The 20,708-nt window shown below is 42.4% G+C and overlaps 3 protein-coding genes across 3 annotated transcripts in view; 2 read left to right on the top strand and 1 right to left on the bottom strand.

Annotated features, from left to right (window-relative positions):
- Positions 1 to 1,358: 1,358 nt before the first annotated feature.
- Positions 1,359 to 5,707, top strand: LOC137295994 (uncharacterized). The gene is made up of 6 exons (XM_067827612.1): positions 1,359 to 1,531; positions 2,533 to 2,651; positions 3,245 to 3,296; positions 4,062 to 4,251; positions 4,407 to 4,506; positions 5,463 to 5,707. Exons 1-6 carry the CDS (start codon positions 1,414 to 1,416, stop codon positions 5,631 to 5,633), a joined length of 750 nt encoding a protein of 249 aa, XP_067683713.1. The 5' UTR covers positions 1,359 to 1,413; the 3' UTR covers positions 5,634 to 5,707.
- Positions 5,708 to 8,115: 2,408 nt separating this feature from the next.
- LOC137297067 (uncharacterized) lies at positions 8,116 to 11,558 on the top strand. Its single transcript, XM_067829035.1, has 4 exons — positions 8,116 to 8,262; positions 9,642 to 9,757; positions 10,196 to 10,272; positions 11,450 to 11,558. Exons 1-3 carry the CDS (start codon positions 8,127 to 8,129, stop codon positions 10,268 to 10,270), a joined length of 327 nt encoding a protein of 108 aa, XP_067685136.1. The 5' UTR covers positions 8,116 to 8,126; the 3' UTR covers positions 10,271 to 10,272; positions 11,450 to 11,558.
- A 1,509-nt stretch (positions 11,559 to 13,067) lies between these two features.
- LOC137296737 (adhesion G-protein coupled receptor G4-like) overlaps positions 13,068 to 20,708 on the bottom strand; it is a 32,766-nt gene continuing 25,125 nt past the window's right edge. Inside the window, exons 12-23 of the mRNA XM_067828574.1 lie at positions 20,364 to 20,465; positions 20,011 to 20,255; positions 19,522 to 19,671; positions 19,198 to 19,292; positions 18,591 to 18,865; positions 18,116 to 18,291; positions 17,468 to 17,629; positions 16,885 to 17,012; positions 16,259 to 16,521; positions 16,043 to 16,112; positions 15,352 to 15,548; positions 13,068 to 14,888 (exon numbers count right to left, since the gene is read on the bottom strand). Of these exons, the coding sequence (XP_067684675.1) occupies positions 14,530 to 14,888; positions 15,352 to 15,548; positions 16,043 to 16,112; positions 16,259 to 16,521; positions 16,885 to 17,012; positions 17,468 to 17,629; positions 18,116 to 18,291; positions 18,591 to 18,865; positions 19,198 to 19,292; positions 19,522 to 19,671; positions 20,011 to 20,255; positions 20,364 to 20,465 (2,222 nt within the window). The 3' untranslated portion in view covers positions 13,068 to 14,529. The remainder of the gene's footprint in view (positions 14,889 to 15,351; positions 15,549 to 16,042; positions 16,113 to 16,258; positions 16,522 to 16,884; positions 17,013 to 17,467; positions 17,630 to 18,115; positions 18,292 to 18,590; positions 18,866 to 19,197; positions 19,293 to 19,521; positions 19,672 to 20,010; positions 20,256 to 20,363; positions 20,466 to 20,708) is intronic.

Consider the following 20,708-nt stretch of genomic DNA (forward strand, 5'->3'; position numbering starts at 1 on the left):
GCTAAAACAGTTCCAGTAAATGGGGATTCTTTGTCCGAACTGTTACGTAATCCTACAGGACCGAATCATGGTGCTGGTCTTTCATGCTTTGCTTCGTAGTATTCCTGATTTGTTCGCTGAGAGAATACCATATTCAGAGTATGCCTATTGTTTCTTAAGACAATGCTTCGTTCGTATTATCAATTGATCCTTGAAGACAATACTATGTTCATGGTACTCTTACGAGGTCATGAAGACAACACCTTGCATCATTGTATCCCTATTGTATCCCTATTGCATTCTGAAACAATACCTTGTTTATACTACGCCTACTTGTTCGTGAAGAAACCACTATGCATCAGTGTATCCTTTTTGTATCCTGAAGACAATACCTTGTTCATACTACACCTACTGGCTCGTGAAGAAACACCATGCATCACTGTATCCCTATTGCATTCTGAAACAATACCTTGTTTATACTACGCCTACACGTTCTTGAAGAAAACACTATGCATCAGTGTATCCCTTTTGTATCCTGAAGACAATACCTTGTTCATAGTGCCACCACTCATTTCTGAGGACAACAACTGGTTCATTACGTCCTGAAAACAAACCTTGTTCATTGCATCCCTGTGAGTTTTGTACGTTGAACCTTGTCCAAGCAGCCTTTATTCCCTTGTGTATATGGAACGTCAAGAAACTTAACAGAAATACACAAACCCTTCTCCCTCCCCTCACGTATCATAGATTAGTGTGTCAATTTTTTAAGTTTGTTGAGAATAATTCAACATCTGCTTGACGCTTTCTAGAAACACGACTATTGAAGTAACTCCTTATAACGTAACAGTTGGAAGTAACATGCTTATTCCAGCAACTTGATTTTGCATCACGAAATGTGACATGGTGGCTCCATTTCATATACATAACAACTCGATGGAACACCCTTCACGTAGAGCCTTGGCGTACTATCCTTGGCGAAACATCTACTTTGTTTTTGACGCAACACCCTGAATGTAAAATCCTGACGAAACATCCAGACGCACACCGTCAAGCAGCATCAACGTAACGACTTGAAAAAACACCCTCAAGATAACAACTTGATATAACACCCTGAACGTAAGGACCTGGTATGACAACATCAATGTAACAACCCCAACAAAATAACATGGCATTGACATAACACGCTGACGTAACATCCTGACTATAACCGCAGCCTAGTCGTTGATATAATGCTGGATTCCTAACCGTTCAATCGGCCATTTTAACAATTCACGAGGCATGTCATGGAATACGTCAAAAAAGGATTCTGTTTGACGCATGGAACAATGGCCTCTGTTATGCCCAGAACAGGCTGCCATACATAGTGTTCCATGCCCTATAAGAATCAGATAAAGAATTTCGTCACAGCAGAGTCACGTTTGTTTGTCGTCGACGATGATGCTGCTGGTTCTAGCCCTAGTTGCCACCGTCACTGCCGACGTGACACATACCACTCTCAAGTCTGGACAGTGCCTGTGTGTCCACGGGGCTGGAGTCAATGCCAGGGACCAACGTAAGACCGCAGATGCTATTTATACACTTTTAGTCATTGGCAGACCTCAAGCCATTAGCAAGACTACTTGTTTCTTTTTGTATACATTTCTAGAAGAGAAGGGTTCATTTCTGGTGTCCTGATGGACTATTGTTAAATGCGGCACAAAACCAAACTCACTCACTCACAGAGAAGGGATGAAAGACATAGGGAATCCATGTTGCCAATACGTTTGTGCATGTTAAATTCTAGATGCCTTGAGGAATGTTATAATTTGTTCACAGAAGCAACAACGAATGGCATAATTCAGAGATCAAGCTTTGCTGTTATTTAATATATGGCAGATACAATGCACTCATAATTGTATGCAGATTCATTCTAGTAGAACGGACATGCACATTTATCAGTGACGCTGAACTTAACATTATCTATTAATTAAGACTTCATTTGGCTGTGCAACGAACGTTATCAATAAGTTGTATGTTGGATTGGCGTGTATAGGAAATATGTCAGCATTTATTCCTAATACATACCACTGAATAAGTCGTTGCTTTAAGGTATTAAGTACAGACTGTATCGTGAAAATCACTCATGCCAGTGATATTTTGTAGCGGCTGTGTGTGTGGATCGTTAAATAAAGATGTTTAACGGTTTCTAGGTCATGTGACCAGAAAACCAGATAAAGACACGATGTAATTATGTAAGTGGATCTAAGATCATAATCTGTACATATTTATACTCAAAACCAATTCTGATGTCAATGTACGCGTTGGTAAGGAAAGAAACATGTAACGATACGTAAACGTGAAAGAAGGTCAAATGCGGTACACATGCATATGCGTGGCTAATGGTAAATCCTGCTATAAATGTACATGGGTGATGTGTTGCACTCGCACACGAAGGTCAGATCTGTTATATATGTACATGAGTGTCTTAAGTTTTTTGAATGTCCACTAGTGAATGGAGACGCCCATGCGAATACACGTGAGGTACTAAACGTTTGACTGTTTCGGTAATTGCAGCGGGGACGTCAGGGACGACTGTGAAGGCCACACTCAACTCGGGGCAATGCTACAAGTTCTATGGCGGGATACTCACGAAGGGAGCTTACAGGTGGTTCGAGCTTAGTGTCAGCGGACAGGTACGGCACACAGATCACATTTTTTGTCCACCATAACAGTATAGCGAAATAGCTGGTGATGTCAACTATAGTGAGCACCTCGGGGAAAGGGAGTTGACTCACAGTTCAGTTTCTATATTTGTCGAACTATATGGAAGCCGCGCTAGTTGGAAGGCGCCTGGCTCTGTTGGTGTGAGTTCGACTCAACCCAACAAGAGTACTACAATTTGTACTTTACTGAGAAAGTGTAATCCCATATATAGCAATTGTTTTGGGAGTGTACTTTGGCTGGACTAACGAGACTGTGCTCAGTTCCATCCAAATAGGCATGACAAAATCGACTTTCGATTCGTAACCAAAATGGAAACTGCCATGCATGATGTCGGTTGATTGCAGAAATAACAAAGCATAAGCAGGGTGTTCAGGTGATTAAGTGCACCTCAGAAGGTAAGACCCGCTTTTGTTATATTATTGACCTCGACTATAGCCAGGTCGTCTCTTGGTAATTACGGCAAGTAAGTAACATAACGTCAACGTCATGGTATATACTAAAACTCCGTAACAGTCGACCTCACCTATGGTACAATTCACATACACGTCATGCATTGTTTCAGCGACTGTGGGTAGCTGGAGTATACTTGAACGTCGGCACAACCGCCCAGTGTGGTACGTGTGTATGGGACACCACCATACCCTTGCTTTTCAGGGATGTTTCAGAGGCTCCAGGTGTTATTGTGATTACCTGTACGTTTTCCCGTGTATTGTGTATCTGTTCCTGGGACTGACCATTCGTACAATAGCCTGGTCTATGATTTCACAATCATACTGACAAAATACCAGAACATAATATTGTAAGGATTTAACAGCCTGTTGTGTGACAGAGATACTGTAAGCTAATCAATATACTTGAAGCTTTCGTGACACCTTGTTCCAGTTTGAAACGATTTGTATTGTAATAATCTCTTAAAGGTGCATGTTGCATTGTGGAATGGGAAGCTGTTAGTGGGACTAGGTTGTGTTGTGGAGCTCTTTGTACATTGTCTGTTTGGTACAGGCCCATTGGATACGTGTTGTTTGAAGTATCATGTATCAAGTTCTGTAATGCATCACGATGAGCTAGCTAAAACGTGCAGCTATTTGAAACATCATCTGACATTGTAACGTTCTTTAGCGTACATCGTGCATTCCTTTGCATTCTGAAGCTCTTTGCAGTTCATCTTCTTTTGCAAAGCTCTTTGGGATAGAATGTTGTACAACGTTGTGTTATGAGATAGCGTGATGCTTTTTTTAGCCTTGTGAAAAGCTCATTGTGACACCATATTGCAGGTATTTGCATTGCGAGGCTATTGGGAGTACATGTTGCATTGTGGAGCTGTTATGTACATATTACATGGTGAAGTTATTAAGGAGTACCTCGGCTGTTTGTTGTAGCCTCCTCTGGCACCGGCTCAGGGTCGTGCGGCGACAGTCAAGTAAAGGCGTGGGCTTGTGAGCTCCTTCAGCTCCACAATTCAGGCAAGATTGAACTATGGAAAGTTCACCCCTCTGGTGTCCATGACAACGCTTTCTCCTACAACAACATCCGGGACACCTGCAACGGCCATGCTGCAGGCAGATCTAGGTGAGCTCCATATCTATGTGAGGTAATTCGATATCTAACCAATGCTAACACGTAAGCTGGTGGCACTTTCAGTCTAGATATGTCTGTACCGTTATAACTGTCATAATTCATAGAGCGAATGCGCCTGGACAGTACATGTATTCTTTCATGATCAGCTACTCCTGCAATGGCTGCTCAGCTCCTGGCGGCACCGTCTGCCTCAACCATGACCTCCTCCACTATCTCATCACACTGGCGAGGAAGGGATACATACATGTAAGGATACATAGTCTTTCCCAGGCAATCTAAAACATGTGTTGTCATGTTAAAAACCTTCCATTTCCACTTTTAGACATAATACTAAAGGGTTTTTCGGTGATCGTGTTATTACAGTCAGTCTTGCACAAATACAAACATTCAGTCAGTATGACTTATATATATTCCTCCACCATCAACACTGAATTTGGTGGAATGAATATGTAGCACGCCTTGATCGAGTATTACGATGAGATACAACAGCTGTTCCCATGCCGTGTACATGTTGCGCAAGACATATTTTGCTAAAAGCAGAAGGTAAATGGTCTATGATGAAGAGAGCTAATGTACGTAACTAATGTAAGGATCCGATTTGACATTGAATACATCGGAACCGTCCTCTCTCGATCATAATCACGAACCAAGAAATTACTGTTGATGGTTCGTTTAAAAAGACTAATTAAGAAAATGATTAAGACCCGAGCTCGACTTATCAGCTGACATACCGATATACAACAGTTCAGCAAGATATTCATCCAATCCCCCTCCCAACCCCCCAACCCCCCACCCCACCCCCTCACACACACACACCTCCCAAGATCTTTACAAGTTTCTGCTTATCATGAAACATATCGTTATTCAGAAAGGAGTGTGATTGGCATACGTGTTTAGATGTATTGAATTGCGTTATTTGCCTTTGTCTCTCTTCATTACTTAGGAAAAACACTTTCTCAAAACTGAAGTTCAGTAAACATGAGTAACATGTAACTGTTTCTGAAAAACGATCATAACATTATGATAGCGTGATGATGAAAAGTGAAGATAAAATGTCTGATATTAGTGAACATAAATGTGATGATTAAATTGGTTAGCATCGGTGTCTCCGACAAATGTTACATAATGTGTATGCATACATTTCAAAACCATTACATACATTCTAATATTCTATTTATGCATCTCGACAAAACCTTTTACAGGTCAATGAGATAGCTGGTGCATGTCACAGCTGTAATTCCCGCCATTACAGAGGTCAAGCCGTTGACCTTCATAACGGGTCAAGGTCGCAGGAATTCCTGAACCTTTGCTTTTCTATGAACGGATGGGGACAAAATGAAGGAGACCATATCCATTGTCAGTTCGGATACTGATCATAACCTAACTGTTAATATATTAACCTTACAACCTTGTGTCTGAAGCAAAAATAAACTACATATATCTTCAAGTTTCAAATTCTTGTGTTTTCATTTAAGACTCAGATCAAACATGGAACTGTGAATTCCATGCCTGAGGCTGAAACATCTAGCTAAGATGATTTCAGGTCCTTACATAATCCGAGTCGGGATCGCAGAGTGAGTGAGCACGGTTTTACGCCGCCTTTAGCAATTTCACCGGACACCGGAAATAGGGTTCACAAATTGTACCCATGTGGAGAATCGAACCTGGGTCTTCAGCGTGACGAGAAGACGCTTTAACTATTAGGCTTCCCCACCGCACCTACGGGACTGTGGAAACGTTAGAAACCAGAACAGTGTAAGCACTAGAAAAATTAGGTCCTGACGTGAAATGAAAGTATGTGGATTCGCCGCTGAACGTGCGAACTCAAGACCCACGACAGTACATGAGAACACCAAAGGCCATCACTGCACAGGAGAACTCATTGATCTATCCTAGTTTTTGAGAATACAACAGACAAACCTTGTTCATGAAAAGACAAGGGGGCACGTTTCTACGTGACAAAATATTTTGTAACGCTGCCCTCTGCCCTCTAGTCACACTTGATAGTGCCAATCATCGGCATTCCCTCTTCCGACAGTGGCGTCACTCCATTGCTTTTGGGGGGACTCGCTTTTTCGTAATATCCCTCAAATCTGAAACAAAGTACAAATTCCATTACTTTCTTTTCTGTGTCAAATCCCACCCGGGATTCGAATCCCAGATGAGATTCGACTCAAAAAGTACTAGAATTTGTACTTTATGAAATAAGTGTAGTCCCAAATACAACACGTTACATTTGACCACTTTTTAAATGGCACTGAGTAACACGAAGGCTGCTGTGCAAGAATGAGATTGTTTCTCGGTATGAAACGTGTGTTCCTCGCACGATGGGCAGTGCGAGGCGTCGGCTGCCCGTCTCATCCCAGCTGATTTTCATAAGTGAATACCAAACATTGAAATTATACCTAAAGTATATCTTTGGTCGGTTCATAAGTTGGATATAACATGACCCGTGGGCATCATTGAAAAGTAAGTAAGCCCTCTTCCCTTGGAAACGTCCACGGGTCTGCGGCCTCATGGTCCGCGGGAAGGTGGCTTACTATTCAGTAGTTCCCGCGGGCCATGTTATGTCCTGCACAGAAAGCATACCGTTTTCTTTCTTCTGAAAACTGTCTTCGTCACATGGCTGGAATACTGCTGAATGAGGTGTTAAGCAACAAACCAACCAACTACTCCATATAAACACACAACACTGTGATGATGCCCTTACCTTCTATAACCGTAAAGACTGCCAAAACATGACAAGGCAGACAGGCCCACCAACCACCCAACCAACACTGTGATGATGTTCTTACTTTCAATAACTGTACAAGCTCTGCCCAGAGCATGGCATGGCAGACAGGCCAACCAACCAACCATCACTGTGACGATGCTCTTACCTTCAATAATCGTATAGACTCTGCCAGAGCATAACAAGGCAGACAGGTCAGCCAGCCAACCTACCAACCATCACTGTGATGATGCCCTGATAAATTACCTTTATAACTGTAAAGACTCTACGAAAGCATGGCAAGACAGGCGGGCAGTCAGGTAATATGTGTGGAAGTGCATATACGACAAACGAAATTAGTGTTGAGTTCTGCATTTGTTCTTAATAGCAAGTTTCCATGTTCTATACAGCCTATAAAATATCATTTTTATTTTTCTCTGCAGACGAGGTGTACATTTAAATAAATTTATTCGAAGCAGCAGCCTACCCGTTGTGGAATATACACAGGCAACACTGCTGATAATTCCATATGTGGTTTTGATGTCATTTGATGTATACATCGTAAATACACACTGCCGTAAATACACACTGCCGTGAATACATAATGCCATAAATACATAATGTCGTGACTGTGTAGTGATAATATAATTATATTTATGAATTGTATTTGTGCTTATCTGAGTTTATGTGACGCGAGTTTTATACCTGTTATATCGTAACCTGATTCTTTTAAGGTTGTTTCACAATCAAACCATTAAAGTCTCTGACCACGATACCGGCTACTGTTTGTAAGCGACTCATGCAGTCCTACTACATATGAGTGCATGCGTGTGTGCGCGTGCACTTGCGTATGTGTGTGAGAGACCTCATATCATTGTTGGTAGGCGAATTATTGGTGTGGGAGGTGAATTTACAGTTTGGAAAGAGTTTTACATCGGTTTGCAGCGTTGCTGACAATATCAGCCTCTGATACAGAGGAACATTGCTGAGAACGTTTAGCGGATCAGAACAACATGAGTTTGTTATTGCCAAAATTTCGTTAGAAATTGAGAATACAAACGAAATGACAAGAGGTAGTTTTAAACCTCGTGAATCTCAGATAAGATGCCCCGAAGGTCACCGCACTTCGAGACAATCCCTTTTGCCGACAGCATTGATGTCCGCCATGTTTATTTTGCTGCTTTCAGTCCTGCAGACATCCATAGTGGCTCTGGCTGCTTTAGAGGGGGTTGTCCTCCAACACGGCGCGTGTGTGTGCGTTACGGAAGGACTTGTTGATGCATATTCAACACGTGAGTATAATTAGCGGGTTGTGTGAATCTACCGGTATATGCCATGAGGGATTATATAATTCCAGTTGTTGCCGAGACACGAAGGACGTGGGATCAGCCAGGTGGATCGTGCAAGTGCTAGATAATGGTACAGGAGTGGTCTGTCTCTCCGACAGTACTTTCCATGTTTCCAAAACATGAATATTCAACACTAGTAAAACTCCTGTATTTGTAGGAGACAAATATGGCCAGAGTAGAAGTAAAATAATATGATACAAAAATACATCTTTCAAAGTTATGTGAAATTAGAAATCAGACTGAATCTTGAGGGTGTGTCTACATTTTCATTGTGCGACTAGGCTAGTTTATATAATCTGACCTACAGAATATTCCAGATATAAACAGGTGCATTTCATAGTTTTTAAATGTTTCATTCACACAACTACAATAACACCTTCAACCAACCACGGTTATATAAGAGTTTATCAGTGACCACAGCATGAATTTATTTATTCATATTTTTATTCTAACGCTGACACGTTGATACGTTGATACGTTGATACGCTGATACGTTGATACGTTGAATCATCAACATGCTGCCAAACATTTAAATGAATTAGTGTATAGAGACTATATGTGGGCGTACTTATGATGAAACACTGTAAAAATTGTAAAGGATTCATTTAACAAATAGAACAGGGTTCGAGTCTGGTTCTGGCAGGTCAAGTTTGATGGCATGAACAATGGTCAAATTACAGGCAAACATTTCTAGATGAGGGACAGATCCCCGTTATGTGACGTCGTGTCTGGTGTTTCCTGGGTTTGTTATCGCCATGCACGTGGTGATAAACACCCAAGACCTTAAAACAGGGTTAAACCGATCTCACTCAATCATTCATTTATGATTCACTCACGTAAAGGCACTTATATTAAATTGCGGGTTAAACTAATGCATATTTTCTTGTATTACTTGAAATGTTATTGGTTACATTCATTGTATTCTGAGTATACAAAGCATGGATTATACATGTTTGTATTAGTTTAACATGGACTCATACAAAACGGGGATCCAGAAATGTTCACCGTGTTAAAAACCTTTGAAAGGAAAATTTAGATACCAACACCATTAAACTAGAAAATGACGTCACAAAATCAATCCTTACCATAACAACATATATGATAACGAGAGTGACCATAGCGGTAGTGACAGTCACTAACATTTATATAAAAACTTCCCCAGAATTCACATGGTTTCAAATGATTTCCCCTAATGTCTAAGGTGCTTGGAATTGTTTGGCTTCACAAAATTAATTAACGCACGCACTAGTGGAGCACGTAAGTCGGGCCTGGAAGCTGATACCTCATCGTGTTGCGTACTGAAGTACACATGTTTCTTCCAGCGGGCTACGGCAGCGAGAGCATCACTTACCTCAGTTTCGGACAATGTCTACAATCAAACGGCCAGAGTTTGGAAATGAATGGAGACTCATGGTACTGTGTCAGAGTCAAGAATGAGGTCAGCCACTGTTTCAAATTTGAAAACGTCGTTGCTACGAAATTAAACAGTTATGGGCATTGCGTCAAATAGTGCTGGATCATCTCCACAGACAGGAAGTGTAACGGAAGTTCCTTCCTTAGGCAGCGTATGAGGAAACAATCAAAGCGCCCGTAAAATACCGTCTTTATGACACTTAACGATGTTTATCTGATAAGACCTGTGACCTCAGTTTACTGAGTGAGTGAGTGAGGGTACAAGCCGTTCCACGACAGGTGACACCAGGAATGAGCAAAACCCATTGAATTCATATCGGGAGGGAATCGAACTAGACCATCGGCGCGACGAGCGAACACTTTACAGTTTGTGCAATCCTCTATCCATCCTCAATGCCATCCTTCAGTATGTTGCTCGACTGGTGGTCAGATGAAGGACTGACGTGTCCTTGTTTTGTTTCAGGAAATCACAATTCCCCGGATGTTATGGGTTGCAGGCAGGTTCCTGAAACAGGGCATCCCCTCACAGTGTTCGTAGAGGTGAGTACGAAGGGCATCCACTCAAAGTGTTTGTAGAGGTGAGTAAAGCAGCCCATCCCCCCTATGGTGTACGTAGGGGTGAGTTAAACCACAGGCAAAGGGATTGCGCAACAACAAGAAAATGACTAGTCTTTTTACATGTGCGCGAAGCGAGCAAAGGTTGGCAACGTACTTTCCTCGCTTCGGTTAGAAAAATATTATTCACGTCAAAATAAAATACTGCCACCATCACTGGGTTGTGCTGTCACATCTCCACCCCCATATTGAACAATTACTCAGGTTAAATGTGTTTTATTCACCATTTTAAGCGCACCTCGTGGTATATCAGACCGTTTTTCGCCTCCATTCCCCGTTCCAGCTTCCGGTTCAAGGGAGTGAAGGAACTGGAGGGTATTATACCATATGGAATACTTACAGTTACCTCCCTTACTTCATTCGCCCATTACGCCAGAAGTGTTTTAATGTAGAATTAATGTTACGCAAATTCGAACAATAGAGACGATAGATAAGACAAATAAACTCCAACAGGTTCATTATAAAATGAGGCAAAATGGTATTTATTTTTAATTTCTGTTTATTCTTGTTCCGTCGCTTCGTTCAACCGGAAGCTGGCAAGGGTAATGGAGGCGAAGAATGATCTGAATACCGCGAATGGCGCTTAAAATATTGAATAAAACATATTTGACGTTATTATACATGGGGTAGGAAATCTGAGAACACAACTAAGTCAGGAAATTGGAGCGTACCTATGATGGTGGAGATACTTTATTTTGACAAGAAAAATATTTTTCGATCCGAAGCGAGGGAAGCACATTGCCAACCTTTGCTCGCATATAAGCAGATTTGTCATATTCTCTATGCTGCGCAACCCCATTTGCGCTACAGTGCAGTTTGGCTGTGGTCAAACAAGACATCCCCCTCGCAGTGTGTTTAGAGAAGAGTGAGAGAAGGAAGGCATCCCCTAGCGGTGTGATCAGAAGTGAGTGAGTGGCGCATGGCATCCCTTGAACAGTTAAGCAATACACCCCCTTACTGTGCGATTAAAAACGATTTATGCTGTGTGGGTGAGTAAGTCAATTACTACCAGATATTCATGCCACACTTTTCACTCATTGAAATGATAGTTACGAACCATGTTAACCAGAGGCTTGTACTTAATCCAATACGTCTGTTTCAGGTAGCTTCAAGGTATCTGCCCAGTGTGGACTGACCTTGTCCATAGCAAGTGGTTCACAATATGTCTGTATATTCAACTTCACTGGTCCCATTAAAGGTCATCAAGTACTGACGTGTGTTCTGGTGTGAGATACGCCCACGGACAGTCGTGGCACATGTTTAGGTGTCAGTTATTTGTCCATACTGTAGCCATGTTTCGATTTGGAAACCAAAAGTGGACGTCTCTCAGTATTTCTGTGTAGCAACTGTTTGTCCATCTGCTTCACGGTCATTTCTTTGGTCTATTGGAGACACTGTCTGCTTACATCGCTCAAGGTCGATCGTTAGCTCTTCAGCTGTCTCATACCAAAACTCGTGAATAGATGGTATTTGTTGCTACCCTACCTGGTCCTCGACATCGATAACTTATAACAAGACCTGACCTGATACAGTCAACATAATGCGTCACAAGACGAGCATGTGTGTTAAACATGGTCTGTCAGAGGAATAACACTTAAACCAGATCAGTATATACGCTGCTACACACGTGCATGTCCGTAGCACAACAAGTGCAGGGGTCTTGGACATGACTACGGACTGTGTAGGGTCAGAACATCTCCACAATCACATTTACATGGGGTCGTTTTGTGAAGACATCCCTCTTTCTTAGGCAATAAACGAGTTCGTGAAAGTATCCAAAGTGTAGGAACTGATTTTTATCAGTCCTCTCCCAACATTAAACTGACACCCTGCGAAACAAACTGTTCAAAGCTGGCATAAATGTCCCTCACTCACACTAGGTTCCCCCAAGCGGTTCTGCGTAACGATGAGGATGAAGGATGGTACAAAAGTTACATAGGGAACACCTGACAGAGGAAGTCAATCTTCAACCCTTGCCCAACCAGGCAGGAATTATGGCGTTATGCTTTGGCTGGACTAACGAGTACATCTTCCTGTCAAAATGGCATGGCGAAACCGATATACGGTTAAAAATAACATGGCGACTGATGGAAATTGTAGTCAAATGTTGGAGCTGCAGAGCATGTACAGAGATGCACCTCGATAGATATTTTCCGAATCTTTTCATGCTTCTAATCGAGATGCTCAGGTGATTTGAAGACCTGTTCCAAAACGATTTGAATGCAGATCTAAATACTGCCATGCTATTTGAAGTAAATGCGAGTCATATGGAACGTACTCTAATCTGCTTCCTCAAATGGAGCTATGCTCCATTATCAAAGAAGGGAAATAATTCTCACAAAAAGTAATAGGCGACACCACGATCGAGGTTCTAAATTCGAGGTCGATTTGGGTTGAAGCTGAAAGTTTCAATCAGTTAGCTGCCTTGTTACGGGCAGATGCACCTGGCTAAGTATCCGGCATGCGGTATGACTCTAAAATCCAGTGAAAGAGCTCTTAAAACTGCACATAATCGATACAAGCGAATCAGTCCACATAAGTTTCACATGGAATGTAACACCATGCGTGTCCCTAAGCCGAGGCTGGCTATACGGTATTTTATTGCAATGGTGGAACGTGTGTTACAAGATTCAAATATTACATCCCTCATAACCAATCGACGGCATCCAATGGCAGCCCTGCACCCAACCCATGTGACAATATAATCAACAAATACTATATGCGTGCAATTATTTATTTAACCATCTATTTACAATTTTGTACAAAGAAAATATGTTCCTCTTTATAAAAGTAAAATCTGTTATCACTTCAAAACAAATATATTATTATGGTGACTAATCAACAGACGAATTTGCATCACGTGACGCAAAAGCGAATGTAGGTTTAGAATATTGCTATAATGCCAGTTAATACCCTCTGCAGATGTACTCAATTACATCATAACATAGGGCGAGTGTGCGTGTAGAACATTTGTACCGTGTAGAGGACATTCAGACTGGATCCATCACGGGTTTAGTGTTTACAGTTTTCATCACTGGTATGCATGGCATGTGACGTTGTTTCGTCAGGGAAACCTCGTTTATCCAGTGTCCAACCTCGATTACCCAGTGTATTTAATCTCCATGACAAATATCCTGGACTCCGTAGCCATTTGTGTAGGAAGTGACATCACGTGATTTATCTCTCTTTTCAGTAACTGCCCATTCCTGTAACAGGAATTAATCAAATTATCCTATCGATTTTCATGTTGCGTGAAAATACGACAAACCTTTCAGAATATGCGTACGACTTCAACTACTGTGGCCAAAGAATTCTGAGATAATTTTCGATTTTACGTATCCCCGCTGTTAGTATTATGCGACTGTAGTTGACTGTATTCAGTCATATATAGCTGTGTACCAACATAATTCCGATGTGTTTTCAATAGCACTGTGATATATATGGACAAAAATGTACGCGTATCATAACGCCAGATACTGTAGGTTGCCCCACGTGTCAATTCCTTCGGTCGTTGTGCGGAATAGCACGCACAGAGTACGTTTGAGGTGTTGTGCATCATGAAATAGCAGCGTCATGTGATTTTATGGTTGTGTTTCAGCTTCGCATTTTTCGAAAAGGTCAGGGTATAGGAAATGGCGGCGGTGTGTCCAGACTATATGTACAGAATATGAAGAGATACTGGATCGTCGAAGATGGAAATGGAAAGTCCTGGAGTTATGCTCCATTATATTTACACACACAGTTCAAGAAGTATGTATGTGTTGGTCATTCGTCCGGAGTGTCTGGTTCCATAGATGTCGGGGCGTTTGCTGATGTCGGATACCACCACCTTACTCTGAGACAGACAATATGAGATTATATCTACACAACAAGCTAGGAACACAGAAGCCTGGAGCACTGCTGTCGACACAACAAAATATAACTACGTCCCCGGTGGCAACTACTACAATGACCGGGCACTGAAAGACATGAGGATAGATTCCTACTGGGCAACGACTTTCAAGGGGCGTTCGCTTACTGGTTTCATTATTCATAGCCGTTTCTAGTTGTGATTATTTGGAAAATTAAAAATTGTGAAGAGGGATGGCACAGTCTCAGTAGACGTGCCCAGATAATTTGCAATAATCTTGTCACATTACTATATTGGTATGTATAACTCTTTCCTTGTGTGCCCTGTACTCCTTACAGAGCCTTGTACGCCGTTGGCATCCTTCTTGTTGGTATGTAGTACACGGAGTCAAAGCTCTCTCTGTCTATGTTGGTGCGAAGAGTTCTTGTGCTGCTGTTGTGCAGTGAGAGACTACTCCCGGAGCCGTTAGACGACGTTGAGTTGCTGTTGGTTGGGGACACCTGTTTAGGAGCCCGGCGGTTATCCTGCTTGTTGCAGCACAATGTGTACCACTGGTCTCGAACCTGCTTCCTCCTGGCTACCAGCATCACGAAAATAAAGAAACCCTGTAGGGAGCTGAGGAAGGTGAAGACGTATTGAAACACGATCCGAGCATCCTCAATCTGCAGGAAGCCAAAGATCCACGTCAACCCTGGAAGTATAGACAATACGAATACACTTAAAGACAAGGTAAACATGTCATTAGCCAACAGGACCTCCTACGAAAACATGATTCCCAAGTTTAAACCTAAAATTGACCTTGAATCAACCCTTAAGAGATCTGCTTGTGACTCTAACAAACAGTACAGAATAATATTCTAAAATTATTTACAATAAAACAACACTCTGTAAATAATCGAATCTGGACCAGACAATCCAATGATCAACATCATGAACACATCATGATCTACGTTTATTAAGGGATCCAAGGGGGTGTTCGGAGGGTTCGGAATACACACACACATTAACATCCTTTTGAAAATGACTTGAGACCACATTGAAGATTATTATTTATTTAGATTATTTTGCGTTTGAGGTGTCCTCCTTTCAAAAGGCCTGGCTCCGCCCATGACGTTGTAAGAGTTCGCTGTAAAGAGAATGTGACGCAAACCTACCAAGCAGCATAAAGATGGTGACAGCGGCCTTCAGCTGCATCTTGGCTCGTCGTTGCTTTGACTGGGTGCTCCGGAGACCGTCGGGTCGTCGTACAAGGCTGACGAGGATGATGATGAACATGACGATGTTGACGACAACGATGACGCCCACCGGTATAGCAAACGCAAAATAGAAGGCTTCCATCCCCATCCAGCAACTAAAGAAGAATGATACAGTATTAAAATGCTTAAAGGAATTATGAAATGTGCAATGATTCTGTTGTGTTAGGATTTTAAAAACAGAACCAAATAATAATGTCAATATTTTGGTCACCCCTTCTATTCCTCCTAATGCCTGCATGTGGTGCCAAGTGTGAAACTGAGTCTGTGTCCGAAAGGGACAGTCACTAGCAACTAGGTTGTATTGTCAAGACAAGTTTGTTTAAAGCGACATCTTCAAGCTATATGACCGCGGTCTGCAGATAATCGAGTCTGGGCCTGATAATCCAGGGGCTGACATCTTGGGCATAGAACAACGCAGCAAGTGAGACCAGCCAGTGACCTTAGTCACGCGTAATGCTGAAGAACAATTCCAACCTCGAGCGAATCTTGTCAGTCATTAACAAAAAGAGACAATGGTTTCTAATTGGTTGAAACAACAACAATCGGTTGCCATGTGACCGTGGTCTTGCAAAGACATAATGGAACTTACTACGACTGTCGCCCTCTGTACATGTTGTAGTCGATAGCAAGCACCGAGATCACCGGTATCAGAGGCAGGCCTGGGGACAGGATATATAGAGAGAGAGTTTAAACGAAGATAAGATTCATATATATTCAAACGTAACAACTTCAGATATAGATGTTAAGTACTGACAATTTGAAACAAATGTCAACACTTGGTAATATAGCTTTCTCTAATTCTTACCCCATGCAGGAATGGCGGTTTTGAGAGCATAACGCGACACATATGTGCCAAGAATCTTGACAAAGGTCATGTACTGCAAGATGGCCTCTATCAGCATCCACAGGAACGACACGAGGATGAAGTAGTGCAGCAACACCGCCACGGACAGACAGAAGTACTCGTTGTTGGTCTGCTTGATGCCCACGAGGAAGACGACCTTCGAACAGAGTAGGGCTACGGCCATGTGGAACAGAGTCAGCTGGGCGCGACCTTGACGCAGCTTCCTGGAGAGACAAGAGTGTCAACATCTTTACAAGATGATATAGTAGGTTATCTCATGGGATTAATATGTCTTGATAGCTTTGTGTATGTGTTGATAAAAGTATATGATAGCGTGTAGGAATCAATATGTCAAAACATATATTTGAAGGTAAGGTCAAATCTATGCAGGACAACGTGAAGGTATCAATATGACGGTGCATATACGATGGCTGGCACTGGTCTAAAATATCGGAATTACTGCAAGTTACGTGGCAAAAATTCAGAGCAACGGCAAGCCGAAGTAATAGACTTTGCACAGCCATAGACTAAAGGACCATTCGCACACCTAGGAGAAACGGCAAAGGACAGAGTCCCGTGTTACTGACTTGAAGAAGATGAATGTGATGATCGTGAGAGCGAGGCCAAAAATGGAGAGGCTGAGGCCGACTAGGGAGATGATGCTGAGTGTCAGTTCGTGTTCTGGATCCACGGGCTTGCTGTGTCCGTAGAAGTCCTGAAAAAAGGGATTACAGGGTGACTGAGTGAGTTGGTTCCAGATGAGGGACGAAATAAAGATCGAAGGTTCGAGGTTGCTAACTATTTTCCCGAAACTAACCATGATCTAAGAGACTAAAACTCAGGATTCGGACATACGATAAACTGGTCTTATCCAGGATGTCGTTAAACTTACTATTAGAGCGACACATTCACCAAAACGTCGGTGTTAGACAGCTATGAATATGTACTGGACCTGTAGTGAATTACACTGGTCACCACCTATTAGTCTAATCGACATGATTACAGTCACTGGTACTGCTGCACTATTTTGCCCTACGGATCCCTTGTGGCACTAAAGGAAACACAATATCCGAAGACGTAATCTGCATGCATACAGCGTGTGACGATTTGTAGCTAACGGGTCCTCTTGCCACATTTAGCAAATAACAGACTGAGTGCTTATAATCCTACCAGCAGCACAGCAAAGTTGGTCAAATGGTTACACATGCAGATGTCCAGTCCGAACATCGTCCCGTTGTAGTAACATCCGCGTGTAGACCATCCTCCCATACCGCGGTTGTCAAGAAAGTCCCAAAACGCACACTTCGTTGTCTTCAGGTGGTTCCTCGTGTCCTGTAAGACAATGAAGATATATAGCAGAAAGTAAACTCAAGGTTTCGGTTTATACATAATTATTTAAACTCCAGGTTTCGACTTATACATATATCCTAAATTAGAACTACGCATATAAGGGTTTTGTACGTACATATTCTATAATTATTACAATTCTCCATAGGAATTCATGTGTGTTTTCCACGAATACCGGCCGTCACGCGGTTAATAAATACATGTGTTGTATTATTTATGTCCTCAATTTCAGGACAATATATGGATTCAACCAGGAGGATGGACCAAGCGAGCTTAGTAAAATCCACCTACAAATGGCCTAAAGATGACAGTGCAAATATCGCAATGTCACACAACATTGGAATAGAACTTCACAGGGGATCCTGGTAAGGGAAACAACTCCGAACCGTGTTTCGGCGAGTGACAGAACCCGTCTTTGGAGTTAAACTTTCCGTAACACATCTATCTTCATAATTCGTTTTGTTTACTTACAACAAAAGGTCTGAAAGCCATCCGGATCATGTCATCAAGCCCTTCGATCTTCTTGCCTCCCAGGGTAGCGGAAATGACAGCACTGTTGACGACACCGAGGCTAGAGTTGACGACAGGGGTAAAGAGACCCGTCTTCCGGTAGATGAGCATGGAGAGGCGGGTTGTGTTACTCTCACCTGTAACACAGTAATAAAATAAGACTAAAGAAAAAATAATACGTGGCAAAAATCTTACAATTTTAATTTGGTGGAATCTGTCTAAAGTGGACCTTTGTGAGACTAAATTGGAAAGTTGGCGATATAGCATTCGTCACCATCTGATGGGCTTACTGGTCAAATTATGCAGTCCGTCGATATTCCGATTCACTGTTGTCGGAGGCATTGTCAACTATGTTTTATCTAAGGTTACTTTCCAGTCACGGTACGTTTAAGGAGTTGATCTATTTCAAGCCATGTCTGGACGAGCGGCCGCCTACCATGCATGTTCTTGACGACGAGTTCCCGCGGCAGTTCTATGGCCACGTCAAATTCTGCCAGACTACTGTCCAGGTGGTCTCGGATGGTCAGTATGCGGGGGTTGGTAAGCGGGGAGCTCCAGCTGCCCCCAACAGTGGCTCCAAGACCGATTACTGGAGCCATCCCGGCGTCGAGGTTCCACACCTCCATGGCGACATTAGGAGTGACAAGGCGCATGTTCTTGGCCGTGCCGATGTCGGTCTTCATGCTGAACGTCTCGAGATTCTCAACTATCCTGATTTCAGAAACAAAACGAATGCTGAATGATTCATATTTCAGCATGAACCTCATACTTATGCACTTATTGCTTCGGTCAAATGCAACATGTGACATAATACGACTGACGAACTAAATTAATTATATTGGTTAGACCGGTCCCTTTTACCAGTTTTAGTGCTAAATTCTTATTTTGTAAGCTTCATAAATGTAAACACTCCAGCCAACACTAACAACTAGCTTTTTCATTAATCTGTCCCTTTCGTGTTCCACCCATTTGTAAAACATAAACTATTATTTTAGTTGAAGTTAGTAGTAACGTCTATAACGGCTAACATCATTATGACACACCTTGTGGCAGCCCGAGACTTCAGCTGGGCACTTCTAATGGCGGCAGTGTCAGCGTCCAGGATCCTGTTGACCGTGTGAAGAAGTTGGCGACCCATCTGAATCAGCAGTATCGTAATACGGAGTGTTACCAAGACAACAGCATTGCCTTGCCGTTACCAAGACAACAGCATTGCCTTGCCGTTAACAAGACAACAGCATTGCCTTGCCGTTACCAAGACAACAGCATTGCCTTTACGGAAGTGGAACTTCGATTAATGCATAAATGCATGTATGTAGTTTGTGTGTTAGAAAGGGCACAACACTGCAATATTTAGAGGGAGTTACCTGGCTAGCGGACGGTGCTGTGACCTTGACAATACGACCAATGACTTCGGCACATGTATCAATGTCGGAATCGGTTAGGCCTGACGTTTTGTCCAGGATATGCGCCATCTTGTCCGTGACGTCCCTGACGTTGCCGTCTTCTATTTCGATCTAGGAAACATTATGATTATTGTTCAAGTCAGAGCTGGATGATAATCACCAAATGCCTTCGAAATGTTGGGAACAATGTGGCCAGTATCCTGTCATGAACGTTACCGTATCCCAGTAATAATACCGACGTTTCATATAACACAGCAAACAGGTGGTACCACCTACGCTTTTTATTCTGAAGAAGTGTAATCGAACATAAATACGAAACAAAAACAAACAAAAAAAACCCATGTGGGCACATTGAGCGTTGTCCAGAGGGTGTTTCTAGCAATGGAAGGCAAGAGCAACAAAGCACAGTGAGAGGAATGCAAAATTGCCAAATATGCGCCGCATACTCACCTCATCTAGATGTGCCAGATCTTTCGAAGGCATCAACTGAAAACGAGGTAAATGTGCACCCGGTGTCCTGAAAGGATCAGTTTCACTGATGTTGGGCTTCCGGTTCCGAACGACGTCATCAGAATCAGTGACCGGAAGTGTGCTAGCAGAGGACCTGTGGCAGTCCGTGTCTATTTGCCAGTTTTCCCAGTAGGCGCCGGTTTCATAGTTCCCCTGGCAATTCGCATAGCCGACAGCCACACCATCTGAGGCAAACAGACATCATTACAAACAGCACTATGACATTCGGTGTTACAAAGGTATGTAACAAAATACGCGTCATGATGAAAAGACCAAAACAGTCAGTCGCCTACCACAAAGTTCGATGCTGTCCACGTTGTTTCCCACGGCTGTCTGGGGGAACTGCGCACCAAAACCTGTGCTGCTGTCCTCTAGGTAGGCGGGCGGGCAAAAATCTGGGAACGTGAAATATCCATAATGAATTATACTGCGAACTTTGTGGCACTACCTTCATAAATAGTACCATTTGAACTACGTTTCTGAGAAGTCTTCATTTTCATTTTCTCATCGTCTTGTATTTGTGAGATTGTTTTGAATATGCCTATATTCTAAGCATAAATTAGATATCAGCTCAGTTTGCCTGTTGAAACAAGACCACAAAAACAGATGGTTGTGGATCTCCGAATAATTAAGCAATA

The sequence above is a fragment of the Haliotis asinina genome, chromosome 9, assembly GCF_037392515.1.
Source record: "Haliotis asinina isolate JCU_RB_2024 chromosome 9, JCU_Hal_asi_v2, whole genome shotgun sequence".
In the NCBI taxonomy this organism is placed as follows: Eukaryota; Metazoa; Mollusca; class Gastropoda; order Lepetellida; family Haliotidae; genus Haliotis; species Haliotis asinina.